The sequence below is a fragment of the Melampsora larici-populina genome (genome assembly GCF_000204055.1).
Source record: "Melampsora larici-populina 98AG31 unplaced genomic scaffold MELLAscaffold_40, whole genome shotgun sequence".
Lineage (NCBI taxonomy): Eukaryota > Fungi > Basidiomycota > Pucciniomycetes > Pucciniales > Melampsoraceae > Melampsora > Melampsora laricis-populina.
In genome coordinates this window covers 637,611-651,680 of record NW_006768804.1, presented here as the reverse complement: position 1 = coordinate 651,680, position 14,070 = coordinate 637,611, and the positions used below count along the sequence as shown (strand labels likewise).

At 37.3% G+C, this 14,070-nt stretch overlaps 3 protein-coding genes across 3 annotated transcripts; 1 reads left to right on the top strand and 2 right to left on the bottom strand.

Moving 5' to 3' along the window:
• Positions 1–73: 73 nt before the first annotated feature.
• Positions 74–2,055, bottom strand: MELLADRAFT_78753 (uncharacterized protein; the record flags this gene model as incomplete). The annotated part of the gene is made up of 2 exons (XM_007413970.1): positions 74–1,913; positions 2,001–2,055. The coding sequence occupies 2 exons, from the start codon at positions 2,047–2,049 to the stop codon at positions 358–360; spliced, it is 1,605 nt and encodes a 534-aa protein (XP_007414032.1).
• Positions 2,056–3,544: 1,489 nt separating this feature from the next.
• Positions 3,545–6,989, bottom strand: MELLADRAFT_109969 (family 63 glycoside hydrolase; the record flags this gene model as incomplete). Its single annotated transcript, XM_007413969.1, has 12 exons — positions 3,545–3,673; positions 3,785–3,874; positions 3,972–4,219; positions 4,303–4,359; positions 4,458–5,092; positions 5,199–5,793; positions 5,884–6,000; positions 6,074–6,146; positions 6,218–6,303; positions 6,368–6,412; positions 6,515–6,667; positions 6,758–6,989. The coding sequence occupies 12 exons, from the start codon at positions 6,987–6,989 to the stop codon at positions 3,545–3,547; spliced, it is 2,460 nt and encodes an 819-aa protein (XP_007414031.1).
• Positions 6,990–7,257: 268 nt separating this feature from the next.
• MELLADRAFT_109968 (uncharacterized protein) lies at positions 7,258–7,949 on the top strand (the record flags this gene model as incomplete). The annotated part of the gene is made up of 2 exons (XM_007414023.1): positions 7,258–7,618; positions 7,702–7,949. The coding sequence occupies 2 exons, from the start codon at positions 7,258–7,260 to the stop codon at positions 7,947–7,949; spliced, it is 609 nt and encodes a 202-aa protein (XP_007414085.1).
• Between the last annotated feature and the right edge of the window lie 6,121 nt (positions 7,950–14,070).

The window sequence follows — 14,070 nt, the reverse complement described above, 5'->3', positions numbered from 1 at the left end:
ATCAATCCTTAAGCAAACAAGAGAGTTCCAATAATGATCAACTTTTGATACAAAAACTTGATCATCATGACTTCAAAACATTAAACTTTTCAGAATACAAACTCTTTTTATATGATTCAGGTTTTGAAATGAATTCAATTACAATTAAATAAAACAACATCATCCCATTTTACAAAGAGATGAAGAAGACAAGCTTGTCAAAAGAAATCAAATAGAAAGAAAAAGTTTAAGTGACCTTTACATCAATGAAATTACTATCGATTGAGCCTAACTGATCATAATAAAGAGTACAATGAGAAAATGAAATCCGAAAAGAGACAAAAGTGATTCTATATCTAATATTTCGATGACTTGAGTTCATATTAAGATTTCTTGTTCTTCAACTGGAGAAGTTACAACAGATCTTTCAAGATCATTGTCAGGTTGTGAGATCTGAAGTTGATTAGGTGTAGTAAGTTTACGTGATCCTTCCATTTCAGTCGGTTCAGTACGAGAACGAGAACGAGAAGGGGTTGACAAAGAAAGATTCGAAGGAGGCGAAACAGGTAAAAGTAAACCGGTTTGTTCTTCGATATCTAAATCTCCTCCAATAGTTCTTCTTCGTCTACTTCTACTTCTACTTATACTCCTGGTTCTTTTTCTTCGAGGTAATCGATTTGATGAATAAAGTCGACTTTGAACAAAAATCGTAAAATCAAAACAAAGTGTACCACCAGATCCAATTAAATAAGGAAACGATTCAGCAAGATAACCAACTTGATTCGAAACTTGTGGTGAAGTTAAAACACTGATCACATAAGTTAAATTTCCTAAAAATGCCATGACGAAAAGTGTCATAGATAATCCTTCGACTGATTTTCTACAATAGTTTTTCCAAATTTGCGGTAATCTAGACGTAAGATAAAGTATTGCACATAACCAAGCTGATATACGTCCAATTAACCGTTGCCAATCAAAACTGACTATTACTGGTTGTTCTGAATTTGAAAATGATCTTCGTTTAAGTACTTGATCAAGAATAGGAAATTTTGTAGAACCTGAATCGTATTTCATAAGATCAGAAGTAAGAATTTTGTTATCCCATGCTCTAGAGATTCCGCCTAAATTTTCGCCAGCAGGGTAGAATTTGGCAGTATTGAAGACAAGAAAAGTGAAAATACCAAGGAAAGCAATAGAAGGCAACACAGAAGGTTGCGGGCTTCTTGGTGGACTGGTTACTAAGCCTCCGTTTGAGACAGACCGTTCGTTTTCATTAGGATTCCAAAGTATGGTAGTCGTACTGAGAGGAGCCAGTCTAGCATGATTAGAACGTGCCAAAGATCTACCACGTTGATCATGAGTAGGAGACCTGACTACAGTACCACCAGAGTCTGAAACTGGGCCTGCGTTTGAGATCGGCGTTTGATCAGACTTTGTTGAAAGGAATGATGCATCCATAGCACCACCACCACCACCACCCATACTTTGAGAAGAAGTTTGTCTAGGACGACCTTTTCGAGACATTGAACGAGTATATTCTCTAGCTAGACCGCCAGGAGATTCAAGTTGAGCAGCTGAGACTTGACGTAAGTGTCTTCTCCAACGTTCTTCAGGGGTTTCAGTTTCATTAGAGAATGGTGATCGACTGAGTGAATTAGAGTCATGGTGTCCTAAAGGTTGATAATCAGGTAAAATAGGCCTTGAGTAAGTTTTGAATTGATAGATTAAAATCAAATCCACTAAAGTAAAGTAAATAGCTAAGTTTCTTTGAAATGGTAATTGTTCAGTGAGTAAACAACCTAATAGATTAGTCAAATCACCCGATAACCAACTCAATAAGAAAGGTAATGCTAAACCATCTACTGATTTTGAACGATAGTTTTTCCAAATCTGAGGTAATTGAGCAAATAACCAAGCTATTTGTGAAATGGTACCTTTAAGATGTTTCAAATTTAAAAGACATCATGATCAGTGATAGTCAGAAGAAGAAAGTTGGATTGAGTTGAAATAAATGAACTTACCAAAGAAATCGGAAACTCTTGCTGAGCTGTTGATAGTGGGTTCTTTCATCTTTCAGATAAGAAGTAAGTTTGAATTGCAAGGCACTGGGCCAAACGCAGATGGGGACTATGATCCGGCCTCGCATGAGCTGGCCAAACTGTCGGGCGGGGACAGGCCCTGTGGCAACCCGCAACCCATCAGGTCCGTCAGGGCCAGACCAGGTAGAAGAGGCCAATTGCTTGGTGGGAAATTTAATCATATGCTGAGTTTGAAGTGTCCCAATTTGTGGAAAGCTTGATTCTGTTAAAGGAGTGTTTAGTGACCCTTACACCGACTGACCAACACTTCTATACTCATTTACATTTATCATCCATCATCAATTATCCATCATCCATCCTTTATGATATCAATTATCAAATGTAAGAAGGTCCTAAATCATACATTGGCCAATTATTTGAACTTATACGGGCTTCCACATGAAGCTTACACTCAAGGCAAACAAGATGTGTTAAACTTACACAGAATTACATTAGGGGGGCTCAAGTCAAAATTTTTTACTACTTTTATCGTAAAAAACTTTTCCCAGATTTTTTTGAGCAGTAAATTTACGCAAATTTGCGTAAATTTGCTGCTCAGAAGGAGATCCAAAAGAAATTTTTCTGGTCCGTTTTTACGAATTGGGAAAAGTTTTTACAGCACGGTACCGTAAAAAACTTTCCCCAATCTTTTAAGAAAAGGCCGCAAAAATTTTGACTTGAGCCCCCTTATTCTCTTGAATTTGATTGGTCTTTAAGTACCCATCTCTCAAACCTTTATCTTGGCATTTACAATCTATAACTTGGCAATGAACAATATTTTTACAATCACTTTTGTAGGTAAACCAATTCAGAAAAAAAATCACCACCCCTTTTCACTCAAACCATCATAATATCAAACCCAAAATCAAAACTATAAATCATTCAACAAGCAAAAGCTATACATATGCATATTGAAGAACATCCATCTTCCTAGTTCACCAGAATTCGATCCTATTGTACCATGAAGCCAGATAGTCAACCAAGACAAACCAATCAAACAGCTGTTACAGATTGGTCTCAGGGGAATTCCAACCAAGCATATGTTCCAATCTGTTCTCAAATGACCCGTGTATACCTTGTAACCAGACAAGTTTATAAGGTCTAAAGGATATCTAATCTAACTAATGAAATGCTAATCATAAACCAATAAAGAGAGAGTCAATACAACAATCATATCTATAATTCCATACTCCTCTCCATTTTTTTTAAAAAAATGAAAAAAAATCTTCTATATCAATCAAATAACTCCATTTATCTATTTACATTAAATTAAGAAACAAAAGCAAAGAAAATCAAAAAAAAACTTGATATGCACTTCTAAACACTTTCAACCAAAACCAAAACTATGCCAACTTTTTTTTTGGTTTTTTTTTGACTTCTTAAAACCATTCATGTGATATCCAAAAAATGTTCTCTTGACATTAACATTCCTTTTGTTTTGTGTGTCTCTACACAATCATTTCCAATCAAATGAATTGAAATGATCATTACATATCATATTCTTCAGCCATCATCATAGCCACTAAACTTGTCCAACCCGTAAACGGTTTAGATCTTCTACCTTCACCATTCATAGGATCATACTGTTCCCAAGTAAATCCTGTTCTTTTCCATTCCTATAAATCACAATCATCATCATCAGTTTATTCAGATTTGAGGATGAGAAAACTGATCAAGAACAAAGAAAATGAAAAAAATCGTTCAAAGAAGATAGTTTCGGTACTTACCTTATAAACATTCTTAATCACATTTTCTCTTAATTCACTATAAATTCCAGCCGCTAATTGTTGATAAGGACCAGCTTCTTTAGCATAAGTCTGCACAATCCCGCACAAAAAAAACCAAACCAAAATCAGTATATCCCACACAGACACACATTTAGAATCCATCAAACGGAAAAGATGTAAACCTTACATTATAAAGTGAACAAAGTGCCATATAATTCATAGGAATCCAAATCGGTCCTCTCCAATAATTCTCACCTTGACCAAAGAATTGATCACTTAATGATAAACTACGGATTCCAAATTCAGACCAAACTCCATCCGGATCTCTAATATCCTTTAAGATCGAACCTAATCTGGGAGAGTCGGGTGAAAGAAGTCCTAAGAAGAATGGAAATAATGAAATGTATCCTTTATGACAGACATGATATGATTCATCTAAAATTTCAAGAAAAATCATTTTAAACTCTCCATCAATTTTTCTAGATCAAAAAACCAATTGATTTCGTGATCTTACTTACCATTCTCGTTCACACTAACATCACAGTACATCTGTTTCTCTTCATTCCAATGCAAATCTAAAAAAAGTCCAAAAAATACTCAAATCATCAGCTTACATCACCTTTCTCAAACCTTTAAACCCAATCCGAATGGCGCAAAAAAAACCTCATCATACCATCTATATTGGCCAAGATAGCCTCATACGTTTTCTCATATTCCATCACATCATCCTCTTCACCCACATATTCTGCAATCTGTTTCATAGTCCTAGTAAAGAATCCCATCCAACAAATCAAATCTAAATGTAATTCACCCGGATGTGGTGATCCTCTCGGATAATCATCTATACCAGATGTCAACACATGATCTTGAGTTCGACCTCTCCATCTATATCCTTCACTCTTACTCCTCGACTCTCTTCCCCATTCTCGAATTTGCCCAATTTGTGTTTCTTTGAACCATTCATAATGTAATTTCAATTTAGGATAAATCTTTTCTAGAAACCCTTTGGCTAACACTCCATCTGATAACAATCTTTCGCCTGGTCTCACTGATCCTGTCATCACTTGTTGAGAAGTTACATCAAGACCTAGTTCTGCATCACTAATCGCTCCTCCTGGTTGTCTTCTTTGAAGTCGTTTAATGTAAGATGTCACGGCCATCGTCAGTGTGGGTGGATTGGCATGATTAGAATATTGGGTTTGGAATTCGGTAGGAACTTTGCTACGAGCTTCTTCTCCTAAGATTTGTTCTCGAGCTACCCATCCATCTCGATCGATGAGATTCATCCAACTGCGTAAAATCTCAAGACTGTAGTATCAGATCACCAAAAAGAGAAATACAGTTGAGTAAATCAGCAAGCTAGATGATGTCATTCAAATCTATCTGTGGCTCAGCACCAAGCTTTCACTCATACCTCATGTCATTATCCCAGGCACCGATCAGAGCAAGATGGAAACCCTCGTCCCAATAGAACCCACGTGGAAAGAAAGATCGACTAGGAGTAGCCGTGAAGAGTTCCCGATCTTCAGTCAATTGTGGATCACGAGTACGTTGTCCAGATTCGGTTTCTTCAGTATGACCCGTAAGTAATAACCCATCATCATCATAATCATGAGCAAAGTTTCGATCTACGATTGAAGAACCATAAAAATATCCAATCCCTCCAATCATACTTGAAAGCATCTCTTTGGCCATGACTTGTTGATCAGATGTGAATTCAGATGAAAAGATTTTAGGAAACGATTTCTCAAATCGATCATTGAAGGCTTCTGATGCTGCTGCTAAACCAGCTGAGAGTGAGATCGAATCTAATTTAGGAGCTCCATCTCCATCAAAAAAGATTTCAAGTTCAAATGGGGCCTCGTAGGTCTTTTGTACGGCATAGAGATTGCTTCCATATCGGATCTCATTGGGTAGGGAGAGCGTCAAGGCTGGGTCTGGTAAATTCTCCTTGGTATACTTGTCGATCAGTCCATGGACACGTTCATTGATGGCCGTTATAATGCTTTCTGAAATCATCAATTGGGAAAGATGAGTTAGAAGCAACCCAAAATGACCACAGTCCTTTGATCATCGTTTCAGTTTCGATTTCGATTTACCTTTAGCTTTCCATACGGTACCGGCTGGCATTTGAATTCCAAGATATTGAGTACGATCCATTTGTTCACCGAAATCAGAGGCATGATTACGAGCCTGAAGACGAGAATTAGTTGGACCTTTAATCAAGGATAGATAATGATCAGTAAGAGAGAAGACAAATTTGAGTTGGAACCGAGTGATCCTACTCACTATCTTGTACTCGAATCGTGAATTCGCCCAGTTGTGTGGTTGAACCTGAGATTTTAACAGGTCCTTCAATACCCTGAGAAATCAAATCGAAGAAAATCAGATTTCTGCTTTTGTCATTTTATTGGTGTTTGAGATAATCCTCACCTCATCATCTTCTTCATTCTCCAATTGAAATGTTCCTAAACCATCTAGTCCAAAATAATTGATCATACTAATCTTTGCAGGTGCAGCTTGAAAAAAGGTTGACAGAAAATCAGTTATATCCTCAAAAATCGCAAGACTTTTTCGACTTACCTGGATTCAAACGTTCTCCACGTATCCTTACACCCCAACTTCCGCCTAAACATCAAGAGATATATATCCAACAAGAACAAATTGATCAGATGAGTCAAATTTTTTGGGGGAAAGAAAGAGATAAGCGAAGAGAAAAAGAAGACAGACCATGAGCACCACCTTCGACTTTCAATAGTTCAGATTCGATTCTTACATTATTCAAAACATCATTCACATAATGTTGACCACTTGTTCTACCATCATGAGTTTTCCAACCATAGCCAGCTAAATCATCACCTTGTTCACATGCATGTCTTGATTCTAACCGAACCAAAAAAAATAGAAACAAAGAAAGAATTAATTAGTTTTCAAATCGATTTTGGTAGGTTTAAAAAAAAGAAAAACACTAACTTGAAAAACTAGAAAAGTCATTCACACCAAACCAAATTGATCCCATCATTAATGAATTTGGTAAACGAGGTCTTAGACCGAAATAAAGATTAGGTCGATATGTACCCCATAGTAACGAATCATGTTCTGAAAAGTCTTGGATTGGATCTGATGAAGAAGTACTTGAGGATAAGATGATAAGATGAGATAAGAAGAATAAGAGTTTAGGATTGAAGCCTATGAAGGGCTTCATGATAGATGTGTGACTTTTAGAATGGTTGAGTTCTGTTGGATGGTTTATGGAACTGAAGTGGAGTGAGACTGAGTGTGTTCGTGGAAAAGAAGAAAAGTGTGAGTCACGTGTGTGAGATCGATCGATCGGTCACCATAGTGACCATGATGATGACGTAGTGATAGCCACTCTCAACAGGACCAACTTCAACTCTCAACTTCTCAATCTCATCACTCAATCACCCTCAATAACTATTCTCATTCTCAAGAAGTTGCAAATCATCAAAGCCATGGCTTCAAATCGAATGATATCCAAGTTAATCACCAGATCACTTTCAAGTCAATCATCAAAAACAATCACTCCCATCAAACTCAAAACCTACAAAGGAACTTCTCCATTATACTTACATCCCTCAACCACATCCACAACCACATCCATTAGTTTCTTATCCAAACCACCCATCTCTTTAAACTCTCCTACAATCTTAGGATCCTTTTCGGATTCATCTTACTCTAAATTCGATTCGAATCCTGCTTTCTTACAACTTATTCATCATACTTTTCAAACGATTTATACGTCTGATCCTTATTTAATTGATCTTTCGAAATCTCGTCAAGATCTGGGTCCGGATGGTTATATACATCTCTTTGGTAAACTTTTATCTTTCTTTATCCATAGTTTCTTACAAAAAGACTGATGTTCTTTTTTTGCGGGACGGGGGGGGTTTCAAAAGATCAAAGACAATCTAATTCAGATATATCACATAGAGGTGGACCAAGTGCAGAATCGATTATTTTTTCATTTCTGGTGAATTCGAAAACAGGTTTACCTTTACCTGAAACATATGAATCGAATCCGGTCTATAGGATTTGGACACCCAATGAAGGGTTTTTGATCTTACCTAATTCTTTACAAAGCTCTTTATTACATTCATCTGAATTAGTTTATCAAATCGAATCAGAAGAATCATTGAATGATTGAATTAAATTCAAGAAATGATCACACAATATGGAAAAAAACAACTGAAGCTTACTGTTTCACAGTTATTAACCTGAACTTTTGGGTCTTGTTATTGAGAGTTGGATCAGATCTCATGGAAATCAAGAGGGAGAGCAAGGAAAAGAGATAATTGATGAAAATTCCAGGGCGCATTCACTTAAGCAATTTCTGGTCAGGAATTGCATTTTGCAAGATTGAAAGTCTTGGTCTGATGCCAATGGGGTATGGTTCATTTTTTGCATTTTGAGATTTACAGGTTAAATGAACATGATTCAAGTCTTTGTGGATAAATAAATAGAATGTAAGTTTGAACTTGATATTCCTTTTAATCAGCCTTGCCTAGAGAAAGTATGCTCAAAGAGGTTATAATCAAATCATAATCCAAGATTTTCATTACATGTAGAGTTTTGTGTGATTTTGAAGGATTTCATGAAGTTGATTTTGAAATATGTAGTATGCATAAGAAGTTTAGGCAAGTTTGGGTGAAGCTTTCAAAGGTCCATAAAACATTTTTCATTGGTTTTTACATAATTATGGCGTTCAAACATGCGCGAGAAATTTGCAAGTTGTGAGAAAGTTCTGTGCAAGTTCTTTTAAACATCTTGCATAGAACTTCCACAAAACTTGCAGACTTAAGAAAGTTATGTGTGAACCTAGGCTTCCCTGCTTCAAGGACTCAGTTTGCCCTTGATGAGATACATACAGCAGGGGGTTGTGAAAAAATTAATTAAGCAAGATCCGTGCAAGATTTCTTGCACGGATCTTGCACGGATCTTGCACGGATCTTGCACATCGGTTTTGCAAATTTCTTGCACATGTTCAAACGCCATAATTATGTAGAGAGAACTTACACTTTATACTGCCAGTATTGAAGAGGTTCCCAGATGGCAATATTGGTCCTAGGGACCAGATTCCCCTTCAGCTACTGTTAAACAGCTCCATGAATATTTCCCAAGTATCCATTGTGATACATATATGTAGAAGAGTACTCATAGCAAGTGTGTAGTGCTACATGTGTGGTGCCACATACTTTCAAATTTTGTCTTGGAGAGGCAAGATGACCTAAACTGACATTTTGAATCACACAATTTGTCAGATAGAATTCAAAATGTCCTTTTCTTTAACTTGTTATGGTATTAATGTTTTCGAATGTGTGTTTCAAGCTGAATAAAGTCACAGAATGTGTTATATGTGATTTGCTTATCCAAAGAGCAGAGAACTGAGTGGACCTGTATGTAGCTGATAGCTAAGGATTTACTCAGATGTTTGCACATATGTAGCATATGCTTTATGGCTCAGATGTGCAGTTTGAGATTAGCCTGAGCCCCAACCCAAAGAACACAGGTAATGGCCTACCCGCACCCCAAACCAATATTGAATAAGCCCCCCCACACCCAAACCCTACCCTGAACCAATCAAAACCCGGCTCTCAGAAGCCCCCCAAACCCTATCCCAAAGGCCTAAAACCTGCGGGTAGCCGGGGATCCCTGTGTATAACATTGGGGGATTGAGGACTACGCCCCCTGCCCCAAGCCCTATGGCCCCCCCAATGTACTGGGGTCCAAAAAAGACTGACCAAACCCGCACCCCAACGGTTTTGGGGGTCGGGGAACCCTTGGGGCCTCAGTTTTGGGGCTCAGGCTGAGTTTGAGATGATTTGATGACCGGTATACTTTCAACCATGTTCCCAGCCTAGGCCATGTTTCCACCAAGGAACTTTTTTAATGCTGGCAGAAATTGTTGATCTTGTTTTAAGAAACTTGTTGAAGGAAATTGACAAAAATAAATCCTTTTTTTCTATAATTTCACTTTGGATAATATGATTCTAAAGTGACAGATAGAGTACAAAAAAATCCAGTCAAACCCCTCTAAATCCATACCCCTTGGTGGAAAGGAAAATCTCTGGCTATAGAGGGGGTGTGTCTTTGTTGGGGAACACCTCTATGAGCATACAGTCAAACCCACTCAATTGCATACCTGCACAGCTGCATAACCTGTGATAATGCATAGAAAAAATTCTCAATCTTGATGATTTTTACTGCCAAATTTGACAGCAGAATTTCATAACCCGTGAAAATGCATAGCAAAAGTCTTCCACCCATATTATGTGATTGCGCGGGTTCAACTGTACATTCATGGTTACAAATGTAATACCCTCTAAGAGCATCTGCAATTGTTGGGTTAAGTTGTGGGAATAGCTAAATATTTAACCTAAAGCTCAAAATAATTTCACAAGAGTGAATCTGTAGGGAATCTATAACCAAGTTTGCAACAAAAAATCTCTAAGCTGGTACAAATTTATCCCAGTCTAGCTCTTGCTATAGCTAACTTGCCCTCAAAAACCACCAAAAATACCAACCTCAACTTGACTTGCCATTTCTCAACACACCTCACTTACACCTTCACTCAACAATCTAGCCTCCAATCATCAATCACAATATTCATTGATTTCCATCAATACCACCACAAGTTCAACTCTGCCGCCTTGCTCATCCTTCACCTCAATCACTTGGCACTCTCATCATCTTCTACCACCACATTCACATCCAACCCCAAATTTAGAGTTCAAAAACAAACATCATGCTCTAGGACAACTTTCTTTTTCAAATCTCAACTTGATCTATGTATTCAATACTCAGTTGTATATAACTTGAAATTGATCTCTTGGCTTGAGATCATATGAATGGATGATTTGATTTGTAATGGGTCTTTGAATAATTTATTCTATTGTTTCCTAGCATCAACACATCATCCAACATCAAATATATAGACAATGAGAGGCAGAAATCAACTTCACTTTGTGTGAGTTATACAACATCATGAAAGTTGGAGCAATTAGAAAATAAATCTGTTTTTTGTTTGAACCAGCATACATTGAGCTAATAAGTAAAAGAGACAAATTGATATTGTTATTGAAACATAAAGTGAGGAATGATCAGAGGAATTTGTTGGTTGTTTGAGAATTGGAGACAACTTAGCTTTTAACTTGAAGCATACAGTTGTGGTCTGAGTCTTTAATTTGGAGTTAAGAATGTAATTTGAAGCCAACAACTGTGGGAAGTAGCATGAGATTAGTTGACCCTGGCTAACAATCATTAAATTTAGCTAAATAACTCCAGTTTCAATGCAAACGGCTGTGGATGCTCTAAAGACATAGAAAACATGGCTGTAGAGGGTTTTTGTCAACCTAGAGAGTAATTACACTTACTCCTAAGGCAGACAATGAAAAACATAAAAGCAAAAAAAAATCTCAAAACCCCATAAAAAAGTTTTGAGATAGATTATTAACACCTCACACTTGAGTTTCAAGAGTGAACCAAAAACCACATAAGGGTCTACTTTGCCACACAAGTGTCTACAACAGAAAAACCCCTGCCAGGGATGAAACCACCCTCACAAGAAACCAGAACTTTGAAACCAGACCAAGACAACTTTAGGCTGAGTATGCACCACAGTGTCTAATACAAAATATGACCAACTAGCCTAATAGAAATCAAAGAAACCCTAACCAGGGTCTAAGCTTTAGGGGTACACAAACATGAACACCCGACCTAAAAACCCATGGACAAAACCCATGACAACCAGATTGTTTTTTGGGTTTTGTCCATGGGTTTTCCGCTTTCCCGTTGGACAAAACCCAAAAAACAATCGGGCTGTCATGGGTTTTGTCCATGGGTTTTTAGGTTGGGTTTTCATGTTTGTGTACCCCTTTTGTTACCAAATTGAAATAACCAAGCCATCCAATTGGGGTGTTGTTCAAACCCTGACCAGGTATGTAAACGTATTCACTAGATACCACCAGGAAGATGTATTACTATAAATACTACTCAATCAAGGCATGAAAGAAAAATCACCATCTCATCATTTACCACATAAATTAACTATCTGGTCTCAAAAGCATTTAAAAAATTTTATTCTAAACCACCAGCCAAATTACTTCAAAAATTAGAACCAGTTTTAGATTTAGAGCTAAATCAACTACTCTTATTTTTTCTGATCCATTGTGGTTTTTATAAACTCTTTCCTGCTTCATTAAGTCTCAATTAGAAGATTGTATCACAACAGACCAAGGTCATCATTGAAAAGCAACCAAACCTTTCATCTAACATAATTCTCAAATCTGTGCTTTGAATCATAGAAGATCAAACTTCTTGGCCTAAAACATAGTAGAATTTAGATCACCCTGAGATAGGAGTATCTAGGATACCCATCTATAGAAGACTATTAGAATATTGTCCAAAATATTCAGTAAGGACTCAATTTTGTTACAAGACTATAAATTTGTATAATTTAGAACTGACATGACTGGCTCAAATTTATCTTGATAGAAAGTCAAACTTCTTGTTGCAACAAAGCCGACAACTTTTAGCTAATAAAAGCAAGTTTTTCCTTTAGTTTGGTCTCTTATTTAGACTCAAGCTGATAGTTTGAAAGTGTAGCCATACATTTACAACCCTCTAAAGACATAGAGAACATGGCTGTAGAGGGTTTTGAATGTATAGCCATAGGAACTATGTCTTGATGTATATGGCTTGGGCTGTCAGCTGATTTTGCTGAAAAATAATCTGCTATCAAACTTTTCAGTATTTGATCTATTAAGTATTTTATGACAATAAAATATGGGAGTTTGTAAGTAGATCACAAAATTTGTTTCATTTCTACAAAAGAAAGAAGTGATGAAAGGCTGAAATATGTTAGCAAAAAGGGTCTGGCTGGTCAATGTGCTTTCAAGAGCAGGAAGAAAGGGGGGTGGTGAGTCTTCTTGGTTCTCCACGGTCTGTATTGAACTGTAGCACCTAGCAGTAAAGATTCTCAGCACTCCTACCTTGCTACTGACCCTTTTTTCTATGGCTTTACACCGAAAAGATAGTTTTTTTTGAAATTGGGGTATGGGTTACTGTGATAGGCGGAAATATGGGATTCTCACACTTTTTGGCCCGCCCAACTTCGGAGAACCCAAAAACTATGCACTGTGAACATCATTCAACTTCCCTAAGTTGGAAGAGGAAAATGATTAAGGGTGCGTTCACTTAAGCAATTTCTGGTGAGAAATCACATTCTGCAAATTTTAAAGTGTTCATTTGGTGGTGCATGTTTCATTTTTGCTTTAAAAATTTTACAGAATGTGATTTCTGGTCAGAAATCCCTTAAGTGAACACACCCTAATAGTACAGTTTGTCATAAGGATCCAATACTGCACACCTGAGGCATAACACCCAATATGTGCAGCAAGCTAAGTAAATAGTCAGTGGTACACAAACATGAATACCCAACCTAAAAACCCATGGACAAAACCCATGAAAACCCAATTGTTTTTTGGGTTTTTTCCAATGGGGAAGCGGAGAACCAATGGACAAAACCCCCAAAACAATCGGGTTGTCATGGGTTTTGTCCATGGGTTTTGTCCATGGGTTTTTAGGTCAGGTGTTCATGTTTGTGTACCACTGTTGTATATCATGTACATACAGGTCTGCTTAGTTTTTTGGCCATCAGAATAAATAAATCACATGTTATACCACATGTAACTTTTTTGACTTTGAAAAAATTGTCCAAAAGATTCACTACATATAATTCTGTAGCTGCTCAGGCAATATTGTTGAAGCTATTTCTTACTAACAGAAGGGGTGTTACATGCCGTTGAGTTGATGAGATTACACCAAAGTGTTAAGTCAGTGTATGTAGGCAATCTTTTGTATGCTTTTGACAATCGAAAAAAAGTTACAGCATGTATTACAAATGAATAACTTATCCTGATGAGCAGATAGCTGAGCAGAACTGTAAGTACATGATAACCACCTATTCACTGAGCCTGCTACACATATGTAGTGTGGGTGTTATGGCTCATGTGTGGAGTGATAGATCATTCTATGACAAATCATACTCCCAATCATTTTTTCCTGCCCATTTGGGGAAGTTAAATAATAGCGGTACACAAATATCAAAACCGGATGGGAAAACGGATGGGGATCTCTCATGGTCAACAGGATGCCCACCTCGGTTGATTCGTACTCTTCTTGAAATGCCTCCTGGGTCAAAACCCCTGGTTCGAGATATTTATAATGCCCGTGCTCGCCACATGAAGACATGGCTCAATGGCAGAACA